Source organism: Caretta caretta, chromosome 8, assembly GCF_965140235.1.
Source record: "Caretta caretta isolate rCarCar2 chromosome 8, rCarCar1.hap1, whole genome shotgun sequence".
NCBI lineage: Eukaryota > Metazoa > Chordata > Testudines > Cheloniidae > Caretta > Caretta caretta.
In genome coordinates this window covers 54,837,985-54,863,081 of record NC_134213.1, presented here as the reverse complement: position 1 = coordinate 54,863,081, position 25,097 = coordinate 54,837,985, and the positions used below count along the sequence as shown (strand labels likewise).

The 25,097-nt window shown below is 44.8% G+C and overlaps 1 protein-coding gene across 5 annotated transcripts in view; it reads left to right on the top strand.

Moving 5' to 3' along the window:
- Positions 1-25,097, top strand: part of RGS8 (regulator of G protein signaling 8) — a 29,510-nt gene that overhangs the window by 1,025 nt on the left and 3,388 nt on the right. The window contains exons 1-5 of one of the 5 annotated variants that reach the window (XM_075131526.1): positions 5,881-5,979; positions 7,210-7,268; positions 11,545-11,646; positions 12,404-12,468; positions 24,433-24,599. In XM_075131526.1, the coding sequence (XP_074987627.1) occupies positions 5,902-5,979; positions 7,210-7,268; positions 11,545-11,646; positions 12,404-12,468; positions 24,433-24,599 (471 nt within the window). In that variant the 5' untranslated portion in view covers positions 5,881-5,901. Of the gene's footprint in view, positions 1-5,880; positions 5,980-6,729; positions 6,780-6,840; positions 6,985-7,209; positions 7,269-11,544; positions 11,647-12,403; positions 12,469-24,432; positions 24,600-25,097 lie in introns of those variants that run through there. The other 4 variants (XM_048861498.2, XM_048861497.2, XM_048861495.2 and 1 more) reach the window with 4 other exon arrangements.

Here is a 25,097-nt window from a genome sequence, read left to right as displayed (position 1 = left end):
GAGTGAAAGGAGAGTGTCGGAGGTGACAGAACTATGCCAAGTGCTCGATGTAGTGTAAACGTGCAGACGGTAGGAGAGTTGTGGGGGAGCAGGCGAGATCTAGTCCAAGAGGGTTGTCTCAACCCACCATACTGGCTGTTGGATAACTACTACTCTGTCGTAACAATTTCCATATTTTTGTTTTATGTTTGGTGCTTGGGGGTGAAATTTGGTAAATTAGAGTGGTCATGAAATAAGAGGGGCCAGTAGCACTGAAGTCTACACAAGCTTCTCAATATGGCTTCCCACCGATTCACCTCACTCCTGACCCATATTAATCTTGTTATTCTAGTGCCAGGCGCCCACACAGCTCTACTAATGCACCTCAGTTCTGACCAATGTGAATCCTGCTGTTCTGGTACTGAAACCCCACACCCCTCCCTCACTGCACCATGCCACCGCTCTGCAGCATGCTTCTTTTTCCACCTCAAGGCTTCTCCTACACAGAAACTAATAATGCTGGATAATAGTCAGTGGGAATAGCCTGGACAGTTACTTTGAAAGCTTTCTACACAACGCTGTGGGTGCTTAATCATTAGGGCTGGAATAATGCATGCAAATCCTGCAAATCACAGCTCTGCCAGTGTACCTCAGTCCAGATCTGTGATACTTCTGCTATTCCACTCCAGCCTCCTGAGCAGAGAATTGAGCTAAATAGTGGTTTTGGGGTTTTTTTTGGGGAGGAAAAAGATCTCCTAGAGAACAGGGTGAGCCCATCTAGCGCATTTCATTTATGTCCTATTCCAGGTTTGAACAGTGATCTCTGCAGATGAAAGATGGCACATTAAGATCCTGATCCAGCAAAGCACTTAAGTATGTGCTTAAACTGAATAATGGGAGTTGCCCATTGAAGTTAAGCATGTGCTTAAGTCCTTTGCTGGATTGAGAGCTGTGTCTGCTGTGCCATCTTGCACCTCTGAAGAGTGGTCAACAGCCCTAACCACTCTATAGATGGGGCTTGTGTGTCCTGTGGGTGACGGGTCTGATAAGAGCATGCGGACATAGCTGCCATCCCTATTAAATGGATTTCTAATTGCACATCACTTGGGCCTGTAATGGGATGCAACTGCAACCTCCAGGTGTCAGCCTGAACTTGGGTATTTGGTGACCTTGCTAGTTTATACGGTGTTCAGTGTAATTATACCCTTCTCTTGGAAACTCTAGGTCAGTCAGGGTCTCCCTGAATTGTCTGGAAGTATCAAGTTAACTGCAGCATCCAGCAAACCCCACTGTCTGATGTGTATCTGATGTCACAGCACATGTAAAAGTGTGTAGCAGTTTTTGCTTCTGCTCCCTCATCTAGCAGGCTCTACCAAATATAATTTGTACTTATAACTTGTTATAACTTGTACATTTCCAGCAAAAGTCTGTCAGAGTTTCCACGATAAACCCCATTTTACAGGGGTTCATGCCAGTTGCAGTTTAGATACTGCCATATTGACATCAGCAGCATCAGTGAGGCTGAAAGCTGGGGAGGACTCCAAGATGACACTGAACAGACCTATGTCAGGATAAATATTTTCAGCATCTCTGCTCCACACATACCAGCATCATCTCCAAAATGCACACGCACGTGCACACACTCGTGTGTGTACGTACAGACATCACATTTAAGGGGAATCTCAGCCGCTCCATTCCAATGCAAATGCTGTTACCGCTCAGGGAGCCCTACTTGCTGCCTCGCTGTTGATTTTTCATTCTGCCTGCCTGGAGGAATCAGTGAGACTGAATCCTGAGCACACAGGCTGTGGTCAGAAGCCATCTAGCAGTTAGAGAGATTTGTTCTGCTACATCAATCACAGCATGATGCCAGAGACAGTCCAGGAGATGCTTTTGTCATTGACACAGGGGAAGAATTTAAATAGCTGGCACTCTCACACTGAACACAGAAAGACAAACCTATGGATCATATTTTATGTATCTCATATTTGTATTTTTAATATGGTCTTTAATTTTCAAGGAACTCTGTAGCCCTGTGCTCTCCTACCTCCCTTCCCAGCACAGGATGAGCCCCGGTGCTTTCCTACCTACCTCTACCCAGTATGCGGTCCCAAAGTCTGTCCTGCCTTCCCCAGCCCAATACCTGCACTTCACACTCTCTCCTAGGTCTAAAGGGAGTAGAAGCATTTACAAAGCTTTAAACTAGAGCCTCAGATGTTTTCTGACCCGTTTGTATTGTTGTGAGCTGGGTTAAATCTTGTTGTTATGAATTGGGTGAAAGTGCTGCCTTTTATTCAGATTAAAAGTAAAGAAGTATTTGAAAAAACAGAAGTAGTACCCAGAATACAGGCACACAGGAAAACTTAAGGAGAAGCAGAACCACATGGCCCAAGGGGTTTTTAAATGCAGGGGCTAGGGCTTGGACTGGCGCAATGGTTTCTGTCGGTGTGTGAGAGCAGGAGCAAGAAGAGACAGAAGTGGCCAAAAAGCTAAGCAGACAGTAACAAAAGCACTGGTAATGTGGCCATATGAGAAAGTTAAGAGACAAGGCTTTTTTGGGGTGCAGAGTGCTGCTGGAAAAGGCAGGTTTGGAACAGCAAGCAAAGAAACTCTCCTGCTGTGTTCAGGGAAACAGGACTTTATGTATAATCTTTGTAAATAAACAAAATTGCACCAAAGAAAATACCTGGTGCTTTTTATTTAGTGTTTTAATTCACTGTTCTGTCAACTGGGCCCACCCAGGTGCCAATTTGGTTTCTGGGTATGTTTGAACAGCCTCATGAGGGAGGTGGGGTGCCATAGGAGCCATTATGGCATCTCTGCACCACCCAAGGTCCCCACTACAGTGGGAGAATCCCCTGTGGCCAATTCAGATGGTTTTAGGATAGTGATACAAAGCTGAAAATGGCAAGGCACTGAGTGAGAAGAGAGTGGCAAGGAGGTATAACAGTGAGGGAACGATGGGAATAGAGAAAAAAGGAAGAAGAAAAGAGAGATGAAGAAGGGAAAGCAAAATAAACAGGAGAGGCAGAGAAAAGGAAAAAAGTCAAAGCAAACATATCCAAACAGTGGCCCAAATTCAGAGATGAGTCAAAATAAGAGTTTCTAAGAGAATCTAAACTGATGTAACTTATCACGTCTACTATTCAACTACTAAATTACACCAATTTAGACTTCCTCAGGGTTTGTCTGTTCCAGAGCTTTAGCTCCAGGTCAAAACTATTTGTTCCTTTTAACCTGCTCTCCATCCAAGCACAAAGCTCTCAGTCGTATATTACTCATGGCAGAAGTCAGAATAGGACCCACAAATGCAGCCTCATCTAGTTCGGCTGAATAGTGTGCAGCTAGCCCCAGTGTGACAGCAGGGCAGTGCTGCGATACAACAATCAATGCAAGCTAGTCCTCCAGGGCAAGCCCTCAGGCTCTTCTGACCTCTTCCCACAGAGATCAAAGAGGCAACAAAGACTAATTAAAATTTAATCATGGGTGACTTCAGCTATTTGGATAGAAGTTGGTCAAATGTCACCGTGGAACAAGGTTTAGGGAAGCAATTTCTTGGCATCTTGAAAAAGTGCTTCTTGGAACAGCTAATTGTAGAGCACACAATAGGAAAGGTTACTTGCCACTTATTCCTAAACAATGCAGGGGACACAGAAGTAACTATTCACTAGGTAATAATGCCTACAGTCTAATTAAGTTTAACATCCTCAGAGGAGGGATTGTACAAAAATGTAGCATGGTGACACTATACTTTAGAAAGGGAGATTTCAATAACATAAGCAAGCTAACCGAGAAGACCTTAAAATCAGCAGTGAGGTGAGGAATTTAAAATCTTTAGAATCAACAGGGAGGCTAGTTAACCATACCACAACAGAGATAAACAAAGGCATATGGACCCTTAAGCAAACAACCCCCTGCTCCCAAAACAACAACAACAAAAATCACATGCACACATACTTCCAAACTGGAAGGGGGAAAAAAGCCTGTTTAAATGATTAGGTACAAGAGATTATTTGAGTCAAACAGGTATAGACCTGTAGCCCAAGTAAAGAAGTTCATTAACTCAGGAACACCCTCCAAAATGCCAGTGAATGCCATCCCTTCCCTGTCTATGATTGGATCAGATGATATCCTTTAGGACTTCTGCGATACCTCTGAGCAGAGTACTACTCTGTCCTTACTCAGTGGAAGGAGGAATGTGGGAGAGGCACAAGTTACATATCAGGCCCTGAGAGAGGCTGCTGCCACTGACTACAAGACCATCAAAGCTGCAATCCTGGGCCAGCTAGCAGTTTCAGAAACAAAGGCTGCTGTTCTCTAGGAAGCACGTTTCCTCACGACTGTGACCATTCACTTTCACTTGGCAGCTCAGTGGCTCAAGCCATAGTCTGGGACAACAGGAGACGCAATGGACATAGTTGTTCTAGAAGAGTTTTCACATAGTGGGGCAAACCAAAGGCATGCCGAGGGGGTGACAACCAGTTGTAAGTTCATATCATAAATTTGGGGGATGTTGTCAACTTGCCATGGGCAAAACATTAGCGACATAAAGGAGGCAGGGAGACATTTGAGTTTACAGAAGGTGCAGAGGGACCTGAAGGAAAGAGCTTGATGGTAGAGATTAGATTGTTGAGCCAGTAAATGACCTTCTGTCCTGTCCAGTGATTCCTTGTGTCCATAGAGTCTCCCTGATAACCTCATCTCAATACCACACATTTATGTTTTGTGTATTTGCTATTAGGCCATGAGGAAATTGCTGTAAAAGATTTCTTAAAGAGATTTAAAATGCTGGATGGTATTCAAATTTAATATTTAAATGGCTGTTTTATTAAAAGCTTTTAAATAGAAGCCAGCATAGTACATCTGCTAAAACAAAAACACAAGGGCCATTGTAGAAGGAATTTGCTATAAACCCTTCTCCTACCTCACAGAGGCTTTCTAAAATATTACACTGCAAAATATAATTCTCTTTATCTTCAATTTAATTACATTTGCCATGCCGCATCTATCAACCCAGTGCACATAGTTTGTTCCCGATTAACTCAATCCTGACCAGGAAAGTAATGGAGAGAAGTATCAGTCTCCACGGTTATTCTGGGGCTGCCCAATAACCCACTTTGCCCCAAGAAATGGATGCATTAACAACACTAACCTGGAGAATCAATAAGGCAAATTACAGGCTTGATTCTCTACTCTGTTACACTGTTGACGTCAATGGAGTTCACATGATGTAAAATCTGATGTAACAGAGGGAAGACTCACACCATAATCTCCAGATTCATTATACATCCAGGACAGGTGGCTCAGAGATTTTGTTTGATTCAGATCAAAGTAAAGTCAAAAAGTCTGGATGCTGGAGCTGAACTTTCCAAAATGGGTCTTTTTGTTGGTCTAGAAGTTGTGTTGAAGAGCCTTCAACATTTGGCTTTTTTGTCATTGCAAAAATAACACATCTCATTGTATTGCAATAGCCCAGACAGAAGTAGGAAGAAGCACAGAATAGTGAAAATGACAAGCTAAATGTTCACTGAGCTGTCTGCAACGTTGTTCTGAATTTGGTTTGGATTTGGGCAAAGGCTCATGCTGGTTGTCATTTAGTTTGAACAAATTCACCCACCTTATCAACACCATTTGCACACTATGAGCCTCAGCTTCTCACACTGGATGACAAACGTCTTATATCAGCCACCACGTTGGTTCAGTTCCTGGCTCCTGGTGAAACTGAGGCCTGATCAATCAGCATCATCACAGCCTGGAGTATTGTGTACTGAGCTGAGAATAGATAAATCACTTCCCTGAGAACTCCAGGTTATAAAGGAATAATTCCAAGATGAAAAGCTAGTATGGCTCTTATATTTGCTTAAATAATTTTTATATCCATCATAAATCTTTTCTCAGTAGATTCTGCCCATATAATCACATATGGTCTCAGGATATGCTTCAAGCTGGGGCTACAAAGAACACAAAAGCCAGAAGTCTTTACTAAAGAAAGAGGGGCAGGTGAGGCTTTCGACAGAATACCAGTTCCAGACAATGACGGGAAAGAGTAGTAAAACAGTAGTAATTGTATGTTTGTGTGGCCAAGGGAGACATTTTGCATCTTTTCTGAGAATATTGGTTAGGATCTGTATTAAAGGGTTGGCATGTGGTATAGAAGGAAGTGGGATAAGAACAGGTCATCACAGCCTCACAGAAGTTAGAGAGGCAAAAAGACCTGTTAAGTCACCTAACGTACGATTTTAAAAAGTGACTTAGGAGGGGACACGCGCCACTGACTTTCAAGTCACTTAGTTGCTTTTGAAAACGTCTCCCCTTGTCTATTCCCTCTGCCAGTTCAGGCCTGAGGGCACAAGGATGGAAGAGTTCATCAGTCTGTATATGACGAGAGAGGGGAATTTGGATCTGTAACAGAGGAAGAGACGAGAAAACAGAAAGTGAGACACTGGTGGCTCTGTGTGGGAGGGCAGGGAATTTGGGTTGTTAGTAAAAGTCAGGTGAGAAGTGGTATGAGAGAATGTGAGATAACAGCAGGTCTTCATGGGATGGAAAGGAAATTCACATCTGTAACCTGCCAGGGGGGGATTTTTTACTGGCTCTGCATTTATCACATTACATCCAATAAGGAGCCTTCCTTGCTTTTTAATAGATTTGATTTGGTTTTGATAACAACAGGACTCTTTAATTACACTCTCCAGTACCTTTTCTGTCAGCAGCTGTCTGTGGAAAGAGCTCTGTGACCTATGATCTGAAAACAATAACCTGTCCCAACCTCAGAGGAGGGTTTTTTTACGACAATGCAGGTTGATGCTTTATTCCAATTTAATCAGGGTAACAACAACAGAGAATGTTTGCAGGGGAATCCCATCTGAATTCTCCCTGTGAACCTTTCTCATATACAGAATATGCCAAGCGGTGGATTATTTTAATGTAATAGAAGCTAAGGGATTTGTGATCAGGTTAATGAGGAGGAGGAGGATGAAGGATGCAACAAAGTGTTCTGATCAGGTGGGCTATTCTGAAATCCCACCAATGAGATGTGTGAGCCGGCTCTGCAGTATTAGTGTAGCCAAGCCTCAGTCTGCTGGGTTAGGCTGCTTTAGTGTTTACTGGATGTGACACAGATAGGAGAGCTGCTTTCAGCTGTGCTGCTGCTCGGAGAAAGTGGGGAGGGGGAGGTGTGTCTGAGTGTGACTTTCTGCCTCTTAAGAGACTGCTCTATTCTCTCCGTAGAGCCTCTCCGATCACACAATTGGCAAAGAACCACAGGTCGTGAGGACAGGTCAAAGGCAGTGAGTATCTTTTCTCTGTCTCTGTCTGTCTGTCTGTCTGGAATGCCTTATCCATGTTCAATTCATCTGGCTTTCTACATATATTGATGGATGTTCTTAATCTCTTGCAGTCTCTTTGGAAATCTCTGCTCTTCCTTTTTAAACCTCAGCATTATTAGTTTTCTCCCCTGGGATGGCTTCATTTTTCTTGTCCTGGGGTGACTCTACAATGTCATCTTGCTGAAGTTGGGTGCCATGATCAAAACAAACTCCCCCTCCTCTGCCCCCAAATAGCATCCTCAAAACATGCACTGGAAGATGCTGGCAATTCCTCTCTGTACTGGAGTTCTATTATAGGGTGGGAAAAGAGATGGGGTGTGTGGTGGGAGTAAGATCCATGGATGGATTCCTACTGGGACCAGTTTCACAGAGTCACATATTGGATTTATTAAGGTGTAAACAATTGGCTGTACCTGCAGCAGAGAGAATTACTGGTAGGTTTAAAAGACCGGGGAAAAGAGAGATCACCAGAGCCTCAGGTTTGCCCTCATTAGCTATCTTGGGTCATTCCAGCAATGAAGAGAGAAATACATTGGTCAGAGAGAAGTTCTCCAGTGGTCAGCTGTGGCATCAGCAGGAAAGGTGGCTGTGGTAGAGGGAAGGGAACATTATGGATGATGGCGAGGGACAGTGAGGATGGGGTGGAACTGTCATAAATCAGGAGCCCAGAAGAGCATTTTCGTGGTAGAACTCAAGTGCATGAACGTGTGGGGTTGTGTGGGAGAGGAGCACCAGCAGCTGCCCAGCTCTGCCCTCAATGACCAATGCCAGCCTGGCAATGGGGAAGAAAAATCCTGGCTACTGGAATCGAGGGGTTCACATGCTTTGGTTTCACATCCGAGTGAGGTTGTGTTAATAAGGAAATTCAAAGGGGCTTAGGGAATTATAGGGATTGGTTTCAGCTAAAACACAATGGAAGGCAGACGGTCAGAGTGGGGATTAAGGAAATGCACTCACTGGCATGTAATGCAATCCCTTCTCCATTAGTTTAGTGGGGAAGAAGCTTTGTGCATTTTTAACGTAATCAGGTCTTAAAATGGATGCTGCATTTGGCAGCAGTAGCCTTGGGAATTCTTCAGGCCCGAAGAAGGTGGGCACCCCACTCCTCCCCAGACAATCTCCTCTCTTCTGCTCCTTTGTCTTCTGCTTGGGTGCCTTCTTTGGGTAAGAAGATAGGGAGGTTATCAGGTGTTTCTCCTCTCTCATGGTCACTAGGAAGCAACTATACTGTGTGCACCAGGGAGACAGCATTTATCCATTATGTGTCCCATCAGCTTCCTTCCTGGTGGAACCTGGCCTTCCTCCCTGGAATGAGATTCAGTGACAAGGCAGAGGAACAAGCTGGCCCTGTGCCAAAGGTTGTCCATTTCCTCTGCTCTTTTCTCCTTCTCCTCAGCCATTCACAGACTGCACAGGCTCCAAGAGTCCAAATGATTAGATGCATCAGGAATTAGCTTTTATATTGTGTGTGAATGTTTGAGCCTGTGGTGGTTAAAGGATCAGCCCCTACAGAAGGGTGAAGTCCTTGTGTTATTTTATTTACAGGTTAGTTGCAGTGCCAGCTTTTCCAGGATGCCTGGTCAGTAACATCAACCATGACCTAGAGGGATGACAGGGGCAAGAAGTAGTTTGGTCTTAGCCAGCTCAGTCCTGAGCTGAGCCCATTGAGCAAAGACTGCCAATTGTGTTGAATGAAATGTACTGTTATGTCAACCCCTGCCATTCAGTGGTGAGCTGACACCACCAAACTCATTTCACTTAGACCTGAAGCTGGACTAGAACCTTGGTTCTGGGGATTAAAGGAGAGGATTAAATTTCCTGCTATGACCAACCTTCAACTCTGAATGGTTTTCACTGAAAATCCAACATTCCCTTCTAGGAGGCAAGAGAATTAAATGGGTTGAGAACAGCTGTCCCTCCTTTTACAGAGGATTCTTTGATTTTAAGGGACAGGACATGAAACAGTAAATCCCTCCTCCCCGCAGTCTTATCTCCTGCAAACAGCACTGGCCGCCCTACAAGCCGGCCAATTAAAGGGTTAACTGTAACTGGATGCCTGCATGGATGCCTTACTGATTCCATGGAGGTAACTGAAAAGAAAGGATCCATTCTTCACCCCTTCCCACCCTGTAACCCTCTCCCTTGTCTGATAAGCCTTTAAGCTCATTCCAATGTACCTCTTCCCCTCCTGACCTTCCCTTGCTTCTCCATTTCCCATGGATTCCATTTCCTTCTTCCCCTTCCGCGTCCTTCCTTGGAAGCCAAAACCTTAGGCTCAATATTCCGTCAAAAATGAGATCCTCCTTGTGCAGCAGCATCTCTGTCTTTCTTGTACTGTTATTCCCTGCTGCAGTCCCTTGATCTCAGACATCAGAGAAATTTAACCAGCATTGCGGTAATGTGTGTCGCACCTCTGCTGAGCAATTCATGAGCCTTTCACAGAGTCTGCTGGAACAGGCATTGCAGGAAGGATGAAGGTTGGGGGTGACTGGTGGAAAAAGCATTAAAAAGCTCATAGATTAGACGCAACAGCATCGGAGTCCTCAGCATAGTTGAGAGATAGCATTTTACAGGGAATGTTTCTGCATCAACGTTTAGAGTCCTTGTGGAATTTTGTCCTGAGATCTTTGGTCACATGTCCATGTTTTGATGTCGTCCACCAATGCCTGTAACTAAGGATCTCAATATTTTGCCATAGTTAATGCTACAAGCTGTCCATATTGTGCCAGGGAGACAATCATTGCATTCAATTAATATTTAATTTGCTCTAAAATTATATTAAAACATGCATAATAGGAACTATCTGAGAGTGATAAAGAAGGAAAAAAAGTGGGCACAATGCAAACTGGCTCAGGGACTAGCACCAATGTGTTCGGAAAAAATATTATATATGGAATGGAAGAATGTTATGCTTCCCTCTGCAGTCATGGAAAGCTTTATCAATCTGTTTTGCAGAAGAGTTAAAAGAAGAGGGTCTTTCCAGGTCAGGGTTGGGTCCAGTATCGGAAGAGCGTGGGCTGAATTATTGAATTCTCCAATTCTCATCCGCAGGAGAAGGTGCTCTCATTTAGTGTTGGGAGAATCCATTAGCCGAGATGCTTTTCGGGTTGGAGAGAGGAGTAATGGATTATGCATTTCTTGCTCTTTCAAACCATGTTGTAAAACTATTAACCAATATTTATTTGTTTGAGAGGGGACAGTGCCAAAATAGGACTGTTCCTGTACAGTGGCAATTGCTCTCACCTTCCTGTTTGATGCCTCTCCACCCAAGTTTTCCCAGTGAGATTGTTATGTAATAATTGGGTGTTGTGCACGTGTCTCCCACCCCACTGGAGGGGTGGGAATGGTTACAAGGTGGGAAGGGGTGAAATCTGTGGAACATGTTTTAGAGAGCAAATGATAGAGTAAATCCTTGCACAGATAAATCTATAGTGGATGAAATTTATCTCTAGTCCACTAGTCCTTGTCACTCTGAATTTACAGATCCCATCCAGAATCCTGCCAGGCCTTTATGATTCTGTATTAGAGGGTCATTTGCAGCGCCCACCTGCTCCCTCTAATCCTTTATGCCCCCCTAACTGCAAGTGCTCATGGTATTTGTACCATCCTTGCACTGGTGAAAAGTGGTGACTGATTTCTGGCACAGCTGCCTAGTTCCCCCTTCTATCATCCAGAGAAGAGCGCCACAAGAAACCATTCCAAGCCAGTGGCCTTTCACACTGATTCACCATTCTGACCTACTGACTTGTGAGCTACAAAGCAAGGGCTTTAATTACTGGAGACTCTGTTCTGATATTTTAGTCCAGGGGTTCCCAAACTGGGGGATGGGACCCCTCAGGGGGTTACAGGGTTATTACATGGGGGGGGGGGTTGTGAGCTGTCAGCCTCCACCCCAGACCCCTCTTTGCCTCCAGCATTTATAATGGTGTTAAATATATTTAAAAGTGTTTTTAATTTATAAGGGGAGTTGCACTCAGAGGCTTGCTATGTGAAAGGGGTCACCAGTACAAAAGTTTGAGAACCACTGTTTTAGTCCTATCTGCCCAAACAAAAAACCATCCTAGCTATCTCTCAGCCTTCATTGAAGATGTTTGGCTAAACCCTCAGAACCCTTGCTTGGGGGCCTCATTAGATAAAAAGTCACTGAGATCTTGCATTGTACAACTCTGGCTAGTCTTGTAATTGTCACCGTCTCTGGTTCTCCCCTGCCTGCACCCCTATCCCATACTGATTACAGGAACAGAGGGATGAGAACTCGCCTGGGCTGCCTGTCTCACAAATCAGACTCATGTAATGATTTCACAGCCATTCTTCCAGATAAGCCCAACCGGGCTTTGAAGTGAGTATAGATGCACCATTCTCCTTCCCTTTCTATTTGTATTTCCTTCCTTTCATTGTACTTTGTAAGCTTTGAACCCCAATCCCTGCAACTGGAATTGGTTTTAGCACTGAACATTCCTGAAAAATAATTAATTTAATCTTTTGAGAGCAAGCAATGAAAAATCCCCAAATCTTTGGAGATCTGCTTTTCCCAAAAGGAAGACAGAAACCCATGGAATTTGAAACAGCACCAGCTCTGTTAGAAAATACTTGCATCATGGATAAATTGGAGCAAATTCTCAGATAGAACATGCATACCACCCCCCTGATACAAATGGGAGTTGTGTGCATTTATCTGAGGACAGAATTTGGCCCATTGTTATTACAAGTCTAAATATGAGCAGACACCTCTGCATAACAGGTGATCAGCATCTTCAATCCATAGCCCTATTATGCTCTACAACACTGGAGGCATTTAACTGATCTGCTAAGTTTCATTATTAAAGTCAAGAACAAACAGCTTTATTGAATGCATCCAGCTTGCGTTAAGGTTTAGCTAAAACAACTAGACCTCCACACCTCCAAAGAGTCCTGTATCAGCATGTACTAGGACTTGTGTAAAACTTGGGATTAATTCCTCAGTGATTGCCTCTACTTTGGTTGATACAAAGTCCTGGTCTAAATCATCTGGTGTCTTGTCCAGCCCTTCCCGGGCAAGTTGCACCAGAAGCCTATCTGTAATAGACTATTTGTGATTGTCATTTCCTTTCTTTTAGAAGATTATCAACAGAAGAAGCCACAAGATGGGCAGATTCGTTTGAAAGTCTCTTGTCCCATAAATGTGAGTAGAAGCTAGATTCTACCTCCATCCTCTTTCACAAATATTTACTGTAGTTCAAATGTGAAGAATCGTATTAGATGGCACAAGGACCCTCAGTGGATCTCTGCATAACTGTCTGTCTATCTTAACCATCCATAATTAAGGAATCAGGGCAATATCACAAGAACATGCTGGGAGGGAGTGTGTACTATAACACTAACATACACTGTGGCTGAAATTTTCAAACCCGCCTGGGGGATCTGGCTGCCCAATTCCCATTAATGTCAATGGGAAATCCAGTGGGCATTCAATTCCCCTATGTGACTTTGAACATTCCAGCATATAGCTTTGCTCATTACAAAAATGACATATTTTAGTTGTTGCACGGTATAACCTATAGTTAAACATACAAGTGTGAATGTTCTACAAACACAAACCATACAGAACCATGTAATCATCACACTTCATACCACTAAACAGATCAATCATTCCAATTCTGTTTATAAAAATATTATTCTGCTCCACCAACGCATTCTGCTGGGAAGCTATGGAATTCTGATATCGTGGAACGGAACCTGGGACTGCATCCTTTCACAATCTTTTCTACACCTTTAACAAATTAGCGGTTTATATCCAATAGCATTTTTCCATTACAGAATGAAACAAGGGGGCAAACTGAGATTGTGTGAGCAGTGTAAACTAAGAGGGGTGAGAGTGTGTGGTGAAGGCTTATATTTTCAGGAGGGAACGGGCTGGACTCCTTAAGTGTTTAGACTGACCTTTTTTTTTCCCCCTGAACCCCATTGAAACCCCAGTGTTTTCGATTGGGAATTAATTGATGACTGTAAACTGCTTTGAGATCCATGGATGAAAAGATGCTGTATTATTTCACCAACAATAATTCACTGAGCATATCATTTTTGCAGCTAGGGGAAAATATTCAACTTTTTAAAACCTCTTTTTTGGTCAAAACCCAAAATATCATGGAAAACTTTTGTCAATATCCAATTTTTTTTTTGCCCAGCTCTAATATTGTCATAGTCCTATGTTACCCCTGAGCATAAGTTAGGACATTAAGAAAGGTAAGGCATGTAGTATACAAGAGTATGCTTCTGTTACAAAAGCTAAGTAGATAAGATTATATGCGATGAAATTATAGAAATAGTTTCCCTTTTAGCTGGTTGATGTGACTCCAGCCTTAGAACATCATACAGTGGGCACCATAAAAATGTCAGCATTTATTAGCAGCTACCGCACAGGGCTTGCTGAGACACCAGCTTTCTCCCATATCTAGAATAGGAAGTCATTGTGGTAACTATATGGTGTGTGATGACAAAAGCGGAGTTTCTAATAATGGCCCTGTAGAGTTACCCAGTGAACAGTGAAATATCAGTAATTTAATAACCCCCCTTACCATGGAATACTCTACATTCGGTTTTGTACCAGAAGCCTCTGGAATTGCAAATGTGAGGGTCAAAACCTGCTCTCAGTTAAACTGATACAAATTTGAAGTAACTCCATTGACGTCAACTGCGTTACTCTAGAATTACACCAATGTAAACAAGAGCAGTGCTTGGCCCACAGACCTTTGAGTGAAAGGGATTATCTTGTGGTAACCATAGTAGGTATTTTCATTTTCATAACTACATTACATTAAAAGGCAATAGAACTGCCTAAGATTCATTGTGGAAGCAGAACAAAGCTTCAGTTATCTGCATCTCCCCCCCCCCCTCCCATTAAGTAGCACACATGAACAAACATTGTCTTAAGGTCAGAGAGATAAAGAAGTCTTGTGTCTACTCTAGCATATCTGTGTGACTGTCCCTAGTGAACATTTTCAGCTAAGCGCCTACAGCTAGTGGCAAAAAAGGAGAGAACTACATCAGTCAAATTTCCTTATGACTGCCCGTGTGAACAGTGTTTGCTAGCGTAATATCAGCTCATGCTCTGGGGCATAAGATGATCACCAGCTGGGCTCAGAAATAAATTTTCTCTTTGCTTTATAGTGTTATGCAGGTATCACATTTTCTCTGAAGCATCTGGCATAAATCATTGCTTCACTAGATAGACCACTGGTCTGTTCTGGAATGGAAACTCCTGGGTAAATTTCAGAGGGGTTAAGAATTAGTTATGGTTTGCTAATTCACTTGGAATAACGTTGTTGACTCACAATTTTCACCTGCCACAGTCAAAGTTAAACCTGGAATGAGGTTTTGGGCCTCTTCAGACCAAACAATTCCTTGATGTAATGGCATGTTATGGCATAGACAGTGCTCAGGAATTGAATGACAGAGGGGAGCCAACTCCAAGCTGTTCCTCCAGGGATATACTGGAAGGAAGCAGAGAGGTATTTTTCAGATCAAAGGGAGGAATTAAATGTTACTAAAATGATACAAACTTGAGACCCTCATAACAATTCAATGAGTATTGCCAAGGTAAGGAGGTCGACATTGTACCTAGAGAGTCAGTATTCTTTTCTGGAACTTCTGAACCTCTTGTTGCCACATACAATGAGACTACAAAGAGGCTGCAGGTGGAGACATTCCAAAAAGGCCTCTAACAGAGCATCATGCAGTCTCTATGCATAATATCAGCTCATTTACCTTTGTAAAATAGCAACTGAAGTATGAGAGGCTGCTGCTTGAATTGCTTTAGTGAACTTTATAGTAACATTTAATCTCGACATAATACTTTCAGGAGAGGGTCTCTTGAGTGGAGTCTAGGACCTTAGTTAAAAGGTGTTATGTTTCCAATAAAATCTGGTTCCAGAATGATACCAGAACTTAAGGAGATCCATTGCGCTCGCTCTCTCCTACCCCTCCCCAACAATCTCTACTCAGAACCCCTCTCTTTGGGGGCTCTCTGATTGCAATCTTGACCAGGGATCATGTTATTTTCTTAAATAATATGCAGCGTTCTCATTCTGGACGTGATTCATCTCTGCACCAGCATGGAGGCTAGCTGAGGGACTGAGGGGAAGTTGGCTTGTGCTTTTCCTATCCTGGGGTTGCTGCCATGCAGCCCTCCAGTGCAGGTTAGGGCAGCCCTAAAGGGGTATCTTACCTTCTGTCCTGGCCGCCATGGCCCCTATGGGACTTGCAGCATCTTAGGAAAAGCCACGGCATTGAAACACTGAGCCATACCCCCACCTGCCCTGTATTCCTGCCCCGGGGGCTCTTGTGGGGTCATGGGGCTGTAGAACCAGTGGGGTCACCTCTGTGCTTGCTGGGGAGTTCAACTGCACCAGGGGTATTCCTGGCAGGGAAGAGAACTTCTGGCTGCTCGGAAGCCCTTTTAGGCCAGCTATGCTGTTACAAAGGGGTCATAGGTCACCAGTGAATTAGTTCCATGTCTCTAGGGTCTCCCAGGATGGGCAATGCCCTACTGGATAAAGGAAATGGAATGATTCCAACTGTCTAGTCTGCAGATCATATAAAAAGACATCAGCATTGACACTGGGACGTGATCAGGAACAAGGGAGGCAGCACAACTCATGTGCTTCTAATCATACACAGCTCTGCAGCAGGCATCTGTCTTTAGCATTAGTCTGGGGATAAAGCACGTGACTCCACCTCCATCATTCTAACACTGTTTTAAAGGAACTGCTGCCAACCGGTTAAGAGTGGCTGAAGTCTTAATTCTGTTGATACTTTCAGGTAAACAACTTAATGCGGCGTATCTACCTGCTGGAGATGCAGAGCAGTTCAGAAGCACAGGATTAGCCAGCCAGCTCCCCTTTTGCAGCAAGTGCTTTCTCTTCCCATCACAGAAAAACCTCAAAACATAATATACAAATATTCCCTTGGCTTGGGGCTGCACTGGCCCAGGGAACAACCTTCTCCCAGGCAGTCTCTACCTTCTCAAGCCAGGAGCAACTGCTCCTATGGCTCTGCCCTGGAGCACCTGAGTTGCTATTAACTCCTTGTTTGCCAGGGACAGGACAGAGAGCTCTGCATAGTGCACAATAATGTCAAATTTTCATTTTCTAAAAGCAAGTAGTGAGGGGAAAACCTCAGGGAAGTTCGGTAGCATAGGAAGGGGATTCTGTAGTCAATGCGACGTGCTTTTAGTACATTTACCAGGAAGTGACTTTAATGTGCTGTTTTTGGACATTTTTTCCCCAGTTCATGCCATTAAGGTTAATGATGACTCCCATGAGACGGGAGCTTGGTCTGGCCTGGAGAGTGTGTGTTCAGTAAGTGACAGAAGAGTAGCCTCTCTCTGTATCTCATGCCCAGGAGACATGGTCTGGCCAGCCAGATGGAGATTCCTTTTGACAGTATGCCAGCGGAGATGCAAGCAATGGCGCATCTTGTTCTGCATCTCTCACGGGGCTGGACACGTGGCTTGTCATTTGTCCAATATCCACCAGGACAAACTGTCCTTAAACCCTCAATCTGTTTTCAACAAAGAGACATGGAAAAACCTTCATGTATGTTTCCTTTTTAGTTTTGTGACAGTTATTTTTCCCTCCTCCGTACTGTGTGATCTCTGTGCTCTTCTGACATACTATCCTTTTTCTGCCTTTTCTTGATCACTCTTTGCCCTTCTTCCCACAGATTCCCATCTCCTTCTGGCTCTTTTTGAGCTAGGACAGCACTATACCTGCTTTGTGCTACTGACATGAGTCTAAAATTCATCAAAGCAATTACTAGGATAAGAAATGTTCCTGTACCCTCACCTCATTCAGCGTCAACAGGGCAGTATTTAGACCCCTAAGTGTCTAAATTCCTTTTGAAAAATGAAACATAGGCATTGCAGTGCTAAGTGCAGAAACACCTGAATATCTTTAAAAATCTCAACCTATGCCTTTGTTTCCTAGGTTAAGTGCCAATCACATCTATGGCATGAAATACAAACATTACATAAATAATCATTAATCTTCGCGTTCCAGCATTGGCTAGACTCCTGGCGATTAGACTGTCTGCCTGAATGATTTAAGCCTTTAGTCTTGGATCTTCTCAAGATGTTGAGGCCTTCCTTAGTTGCCACTCATCATTCACTAGCCTGCAGAGCTCCTTCCTTTCAACCCTTATTGCTCTAGTCAATCTACTCTCCATGTTCTAAGGGAATGAACACAACGTTGGTTGTGAGGAACTCTTTGCGTTCTAACTACAGCTCTGTTACTGACCTTGGGAAAATTTATGAACGTGCCTGCTTTACTGCCCCCACCTACACAAGGACAGCAATAATACTTATCTAGTTCACAGATGAACTGTGGGGATGCATTAATGTTTGTACAGCACTGTAAATCAGTGACATAAGCGCCAAATATGATAATTACTTAAAGCATACAGGGCTAGATTATAGTTTTATAGGTTAGATTATACTTTTAGGCACATCCCTGTGTTGGGAGCACAGGGGGAGCCTTAGCACCCCAGGAGGATCTCGGAAAAAGATAATTGTCTGGGAAATAAGTATACTTCGCACAATCCCTCCCCAAGATCCGCGGTGCGCCTTACAGCTCTAGGGATCAGCATGAAGGTGGAGCAGGTACACAGGGACATAAACTGAAGTCCTTAGTGAGGCTGAGGCTAAACTCCCACTGAAGTCAATGGGAATCATGGCCGAATGAGACGTGAGTAAAACCCAAGTAATGACTTTGGGACCTGGCTTGTGTTCACAGGGTAAGAGTGAAAGGAGAATGGACTAGCCTTTCGCTGCTCTGCTCCTGGGTCATTCGTAGGATTTATGGGGCCCTACACAGTATTATTAAACTGGTGCCCCTATGCTGGCACAACTGGTGCCCCTACGCTAGCGCATTTGGCTCTGTGAATACTGGTGCCCCTATACTGCCCCATCTCAGTGCAACTGGTGCCCCAATGCTGGTGCATTTGGCTCTATGAATCCGGCCCCTGCCTTCTGCCTAGGAAGGAGGCTGCAGCGCATGCTGGATGTGGGGGAATCGACCCGCTCTTACCTGCTGCCCCCGTCATAGGTGCGGACTCTGTGTGTGGGTGCTCCGGGGCTGGAGCACCCACGGAGAAAATGTAGTGGGTGCAGAGCACCCACCAGCACCAAGCTCCCCTCCTTCCCTCTGCCATGCCTCTTGCGTGCCAGCGGCCCCCTGCTTACCAACTCCTCCCCCTCCCTCCCAGTGCTTCCTGAGTGCTGCGAACAGCTGATTTATGGCGTTCAAGCTCCGGGAGGGATGGGGGGGAGTGGGGACGGGGCACACTCAGGGGACAAGGCGGGGTGGGGGTGGGGCCTGGAGCAGAAGGGTGGTGTCAAGTACCCCCTGGCAAGATGAGAAGTCGGTACCTATGGTCACAGTGGTGCTCCTAATTTCCGGGTGCCCTACGCAGCCGCATATGCTGGTTATGCCTAAGGACAGCCCTGCTTTGCTCTCACAGACTTGCAAATTCCTTCCAGATCTGGTCCTCTTATGGGCTTTGATGCTCTCCCCCATTAGAGGAATTCTTTGCAGTGTCTTCATTAGGTCTGCTCCAACAGTAATCGCTTCCCCATTTGGTTTCAGGTAATCCCTACACCCAAAGCTTTTTGGAGTCAGATGCCTGAATAAGTATACTAGAACTATTTTAAAGGATCATGCCCCTAAATAAGTACACCTATACCTTCTTAAAGTGCCATGTCCTTGGAGATGGTGGTCTGTATATTCCAAGGATGCACTGTGCTGTGCCATCTGAAGACTCCCAGTGCTGTTCTTTTTTCTTCACTTTATCTTTGATATGTAGTTTATATATCACACTTCCTAGCTTCCGTGCTTCTTTAATTGATACTTCAGTAGGTGACTCAGTAGATGATGGTTTTCTGTTCAAGTCAGTACTGAACCTGACATAGTCCTGGGGATACTGTGCTGCCAGAGTCCCCTCATTTGGGTGAGAAGTGCTTTGAAACAAAGATATTGACCTCCTTTGGTAAGTAACGCTTCCATGATTCTCTTCATGAGTGTGCAGGTCTTAAACTCAGCATCGAGGCCAAGGTCCGACTCAGGGAACAACATTCTATAGACCTAAATCCACCCTGGCACTTCTGTTAGTTCCAGTGCTCTTCTCCAATTCCCTTCTTCCCTTCCTACCCTAAGCTGCAGGGCAGCATTACAGTGTGGAAGCTGTCTTACAGTGCACAGTAATCTGTTGTTCACTCTCACAGGCTGTGCCCTCACAACCCCTCAATGCCAACTGGCAAAGGGTTCAGTGTTCAGCAACTCCTATCATGTCTGACACACTCACTACATGGAACAAAATTGCTGCCATGGTATTTATCGATAAAGACTGTTGTGTGAGGTATCCAGTGAAAGCTTATATCATAGTGGTCATCATAAGCATTAAGAGATGTATGTACGGTCACTGTGCAAGGAGTTACGTGTACCTACTAAAGTAGGTGTTAAATTATGTAACCAGGACGAGTTGACAAATAGTTTTTATTCCAGACAGGAGAGAATATGTACATCTCTCTGTCACATGTAAATTAAGCCAAAACAATGGAAACCATATTCGCATGTAAAATCAACAGGAAAGACACGTTGATGGTGGAGATATGAAACAAACAGGGGGAACACAAACTAGCAACAGGGGAGAAGAGGCTTGTATGGGAGTGCACTTCAAAGATTGGCTAGCCTAAAAGAGGAGGGGGAAAGGATGCCTTTCTTATCCTTCACTGAGGAGCTAAAAGGACGGCACTTCTTGTATCCATAAAATTTGGATCCTGGCCATATTGGGCTAGTGATGCTGGGAGGCCTTAGGTGAGAAATTGCTTAGACCAGGATTTTAGCCAGTTCGAGTTAAGCTTAGACTCTAAGAAGCATGTTTTATACGTAAGCCTTTTTTATTATCCTTGCTCACTTGATCTTCATCTAAATCTTTGTAAATAAAGGTATGTGTCACAGGGCTGAGCTGTCCTAAAGAATTTGATCCTGAGTGGTTCCAGCCAAGCTGTGTGTACTCTGTTCCGTTAGGGACAGCTCACCTGGCGGTTTCTGAGTGCGCCCAATGACAGGAGCTAGATACTGCAGAGGGGGATGCTAGAGACCTAGAAGTTGGTGCTTGTCTATGAAACCAACAGCCTCTGGCCAAAGAGCTGAGTTATCAGACAACACGGCTTCACGCTAAGGGCAGGTGGTGGTGAGGTGCCTCACAACTCTGAGTACCCATGGGGAGAGTGACAGAGGCATACCTTATATCGGCCACACAGTGAGAGAATGTAAGTGGTGGAAATCAGCCAGAAGCGGAAGGAAAAAGGGAGATGGAGCAGGGCAGCCCTAGGTTTTGAAGTCCCTCCCAAGAAAGTCCTCTGATGATCCCTCCTCCATCACCTCCAGCCTCCCAAACAACTCAGAATGATCCTAGCTGACTGATCTAAAAAGAAGGGCTTTCTCCACATACAGAGAGCTCATGCATGGGGGAGACAGAAGCCTGTGGGAAGTCAGGAGGGGGATCAGCTCTTATGAGTGAGTGCAAGTTAGCAGTGGGACTTCATACAGCAAGGGGGCCCCTTGGTTTGAAGTCTCTCCTGCATAAGGCCATGAGAAACAGAGAGGATGGCAACAAAGAGAGAAGAAGGAATAGACAGAAGAGAGAGGGAGTGCGGGGAGGAGAGCAGAAGGAAAGACGGGGAGAGAGGGTGAAAAGAAGGAAAGTGAAGAGGGTGGGAGAAAATAACAGGGACAGAATGAAAAAAGGGGGTTAGCAAGAGACCTGCAGGAGAGGGAGGGCGAGGAAGTTTATGGAGAGGAGAGAAAATGGGGGGAGAGGAAACAGAAGGGAAGGAGACAGAGTACAAACAGGAAGAGAAAAATGTCCACTACTCATATCCAACCCCTTTCTATATTTATTTAGAAATGAAATGCCACTGACTAAAGTCAGAGCAAGAGCAAGGGGAGAGAACTGTGCAGAGACCCTCTGGTTCCAGCTGCTGCCCCAGGCAGCTCTCTGGAGCAGGGTTGAAGCAAAGGTCTTTCATGCTGCATCAATCATGAGAAAGCCTTTCCTTTTACCAGACATTATGCTCTGTTCATCACGTCCCCTGGCAAGGCTTCTGTTTTTGGAGAGTGACCCCTGTGTCAATGCTAAGGATGTCAAAAAGCAGAGAGAGAATCAAGACCAGAAAAGAGGGGCAGGGTGTCTAGAAGCATATTGCAAAGCTCTTTATCGTCGTCGTAAAAAGCTTCAGCAAGGTATCCACTAACCAACTATGGAATGTTTAAGGGCAAACATTACAGGAACCAGCTACATACAAAGAGCCTTATGGCACCAGGATCTGCTGTTTTTTTCCCTTCAAACTTCTGTTTCCTCCAAACTCTCTGCTATCCCATACTGCCGAATAGATTCCCTAATCTGTTCCTGAGTTTTCACCTTCCCACTGAGACCCTACCTCCCCAGGAAAGACACTGGGTACTAGATTTTGAAGAGGGCACACGTTGTGTGCCACCTTCTTGCCTCCAGCATTTTGGGGTCAGCCGGGGAGTGGAGCAGGCATTGGTGTAAGCTAGAGCAGCCTCAGCAGCATCTCTATCTCAAGATGCCTACAACATCATGTTATGAAGCCATCGAGCAGCTGACAACAGCCTGAGTGCAGTGCGTTCCTGATACACCTCCTGCCCCGGCCATATCTCTGGCATGTCCCTGCACAGTTGGCTTGGAAAGGGGCTAATGTCTCCCTTAGGCACCTGGAGCTGTAGAGTCCATTGTATCCAAATCACAACATTCAGTTTCAGCAGCACTGCTGTGAGCACAACAAAAGCCCTTGTTTTGCAGCTGGCACAGCACCTTGCTGAGACCACATTTCCCCCTCTCTTTAGGCAGTAAGAAGACTAAAAAATGATACTCCAAAGAGTTGATGTGATACAGCTGTAGCTGAGCATCTCATCCCTGTGTCCCCTTTCTGTCCATAATCTCACATTAGCTATTTAAAAGCAAGCAGGAAGAGGCACTTTCACCCCAGCTCTCATAAAACCATTCTCAGTTGCTTGTGGGGAATGCATGCGAGGTTACTGGAAGGCGTAAGGCACTTAGATGAGACATTCAAGAGGGGAGAGGGAGCTGACGGAACCATTCCGTGTCCCAGTGGCGGCAATGGTTGTCAGCTGGCTGGTTTTTAACCAGCCTGGACAGTTTTTGTACTGCCTTGCCAGTGAAAAGATTTAATGTGTGGGGTTTTTTTCCCCCACTTGGGACCAACCTTCCCTGAAAGCTGTGCACATGCATGTCCACACAGTGATTTTGTAACTACGATGCATGCCACGTGGCTGGGAGAGCGGCTGCCATCTGGGTGTGTGCCACGTCTTCAAGCTGCTGAAACCGCAGTGGCTCCTCCCAACACTGGGGTCTAGGAAGGGGGACAGAACATAAGAACGGCCATATTGGGTCAGACCATTGGTCCATCTAGCCCAATAGCCTGTCTTCTGCCCGTGCCAAATGCAAGTTGTCACAAAAACACCTGAGACCCGAGTCTTGCCAGGAGTGGAGTGGTTGAGGCAGGGGCTTCTGGTAGGGGACAGCAGGAGGGCTCCCTTACGGGCTGATGTGGGGGTGGGGTTCTGCATCTCAGAGATGGCAACCCCAGTGTCTCCTGGATTCTGGCTAGGGGAGGGAAGGCCGGGTTTCTCTTTTTCCCCTGCCATGGGGGGGGAGGGGGGAGCTGGAGGCAGCAGACTGTCACTTTTCATCTCTGCCCATTGGAAGTGGGGAGGAAGGGCAGGGGATTGATCTTTCTGGGAAAGAAAAGAGTCAGAAAGGAAGCTCCCGTCTGGTACTGGTGCAGGAAGGATTAGAACCCCATCATATCCCCAGCCAAGCACCAGCCCCTCCTGCTGCTCCCACTTTAGATTATTGTGCCTGAGAAGTTCTTATTTCATCAGCCCAGGAAGAGGCAGGAGGAAGGGGAGCTCTAGGGGAGCTTAGCTCCCAAACTCAGGGCAGGGAGAGTAGGAGGAACCTTCCGTCAGTTTCCCCAAGACCACTTCTTTCCCCTCACTGACTGCATTCCCTGTCCCATCCCACAAATGTTTTTAGACACAAACTTGGAATGTGGTAATGTTGGTCAAGAAGGATTCCTGTCATAAAAATTCTTATATGGCCCTACCTTACAGGAAAGTTCTGAAAGGGTAAAATTCAGCTCTGCCATAAGTGCAGCTCTGCCATAAGTGAGTGGAGCGCTCATTGATTTCAATTCTGCTTGTTCCAGACCCGAATTCGTTGGATCCCACATGCAGAGAAAATAAATACAGTGGCTGTGTCTACATGTGCCCCTTTTTATAAATATACCTAGGCACAGAAATCAGAACGCTCCAATTTCCTAGCCAAATTTTCATAATCATAACTTGTAACCTGAGCTAGCCAGAAACGTTATCTAAGTCTCACAATTGCTAAACACTAAAAGAGATAAGAGCACTTTGACCACCTAGCTAGAGAGAGGTGGTAACCCCTCAGCGTTCCTTCCTTTTTCTTTTTATTGTAGTTGTTATGGTTAGAAATTCTAAGATACTTCCTATGTACAAATAAGAGTTAAAAACGTGTCAAGGTAATAAATCAAAGTAATGAAAAGCGTAGATGTAAAAGGAGACAAGTTCACAAATGATATATTTTATAAACTTTTTACCGAGTGACAACTGTAGTTTACAAAGTGAGGCATTAACAATTGTATGGCAAGCAGAATGTATAACTTGAGCCTAGGAATTTCAAAGTACCCTATAGGAGTTAGGCTCTCAAATCCCACTGAAATCCCTTTGAAATTCTGCCTACATTCCTAGCAAAATACTGATTAAAAAACAGCACAGGAGGGGGTTCCTTTAACCACATGGGAACCTCATGTAACTGTGTAACCTGTGGAGGACAGTAATTGAGCTTGCTGTAGAAAAAACACATGATCAACAGTTAAGTCTCTTTGTGCCAATGGCAGAGATTTTGAAACAAATAGGGATTGTATTTGTTGGGAATAGTGAACAGTGGGATATACAGTAAAGAGGTCTTACCTGGTCTGAAGTTGCTTCCCTTTTTCCATAAATCCAATGTTTCCCCCTTGTAGATGGGGTGGCTGCATTCCGCACCTTCCTGAAGACAGAGTTCAGCGAGGAGAATCTGGAGTTCTGGCTGGCCTGTGAGGAGTTCAAAAAGACCCGGTCGACAACCAAACTGGCATCCAAAGCCCACAGGATCTTTGAAGAATTCATTGATGTGCAAGCTCCTCGAGAGGTTGGTTGGCATACACACTCTGGTGGGATTAATCTGAGAGACAGGTATTGCAGGGAAACTCACTTGGCAAGGGGAAGGAAAGGAGGGTTGGGTACATCATGTTTGCCACATCTCTCTCCATTACCAGTGACTCATATCCCCAGTGCTGGGATTTTGTACTCTTCAGGGGACCACTGCAGAGGTAATGAGCCGATCAATGATTTCACTGGCTACTGTTGGCCAGTGTGTCTGGATATTTGAGTTACTGCAGCCTGCATCCCAAAGCGTCCAGTGGGGAACCTCTGCAAATCAACAGATAGAGACATCACTCCTTCATTCTTTCACAAGTATCAAAATTATTGCCTTATAGGTCCCCAAAACTGCCTTCAACAACACTCCCAGCAACTGCTCTAACCTGTTGAATCTCCAAGAGTTAGGGAGTATGTGGCAATCTAGGCCCTACACCCCTCTGAATCTGTATTATTCAGCATTGTTATAATTGCTGAAAGTTACGAGCAA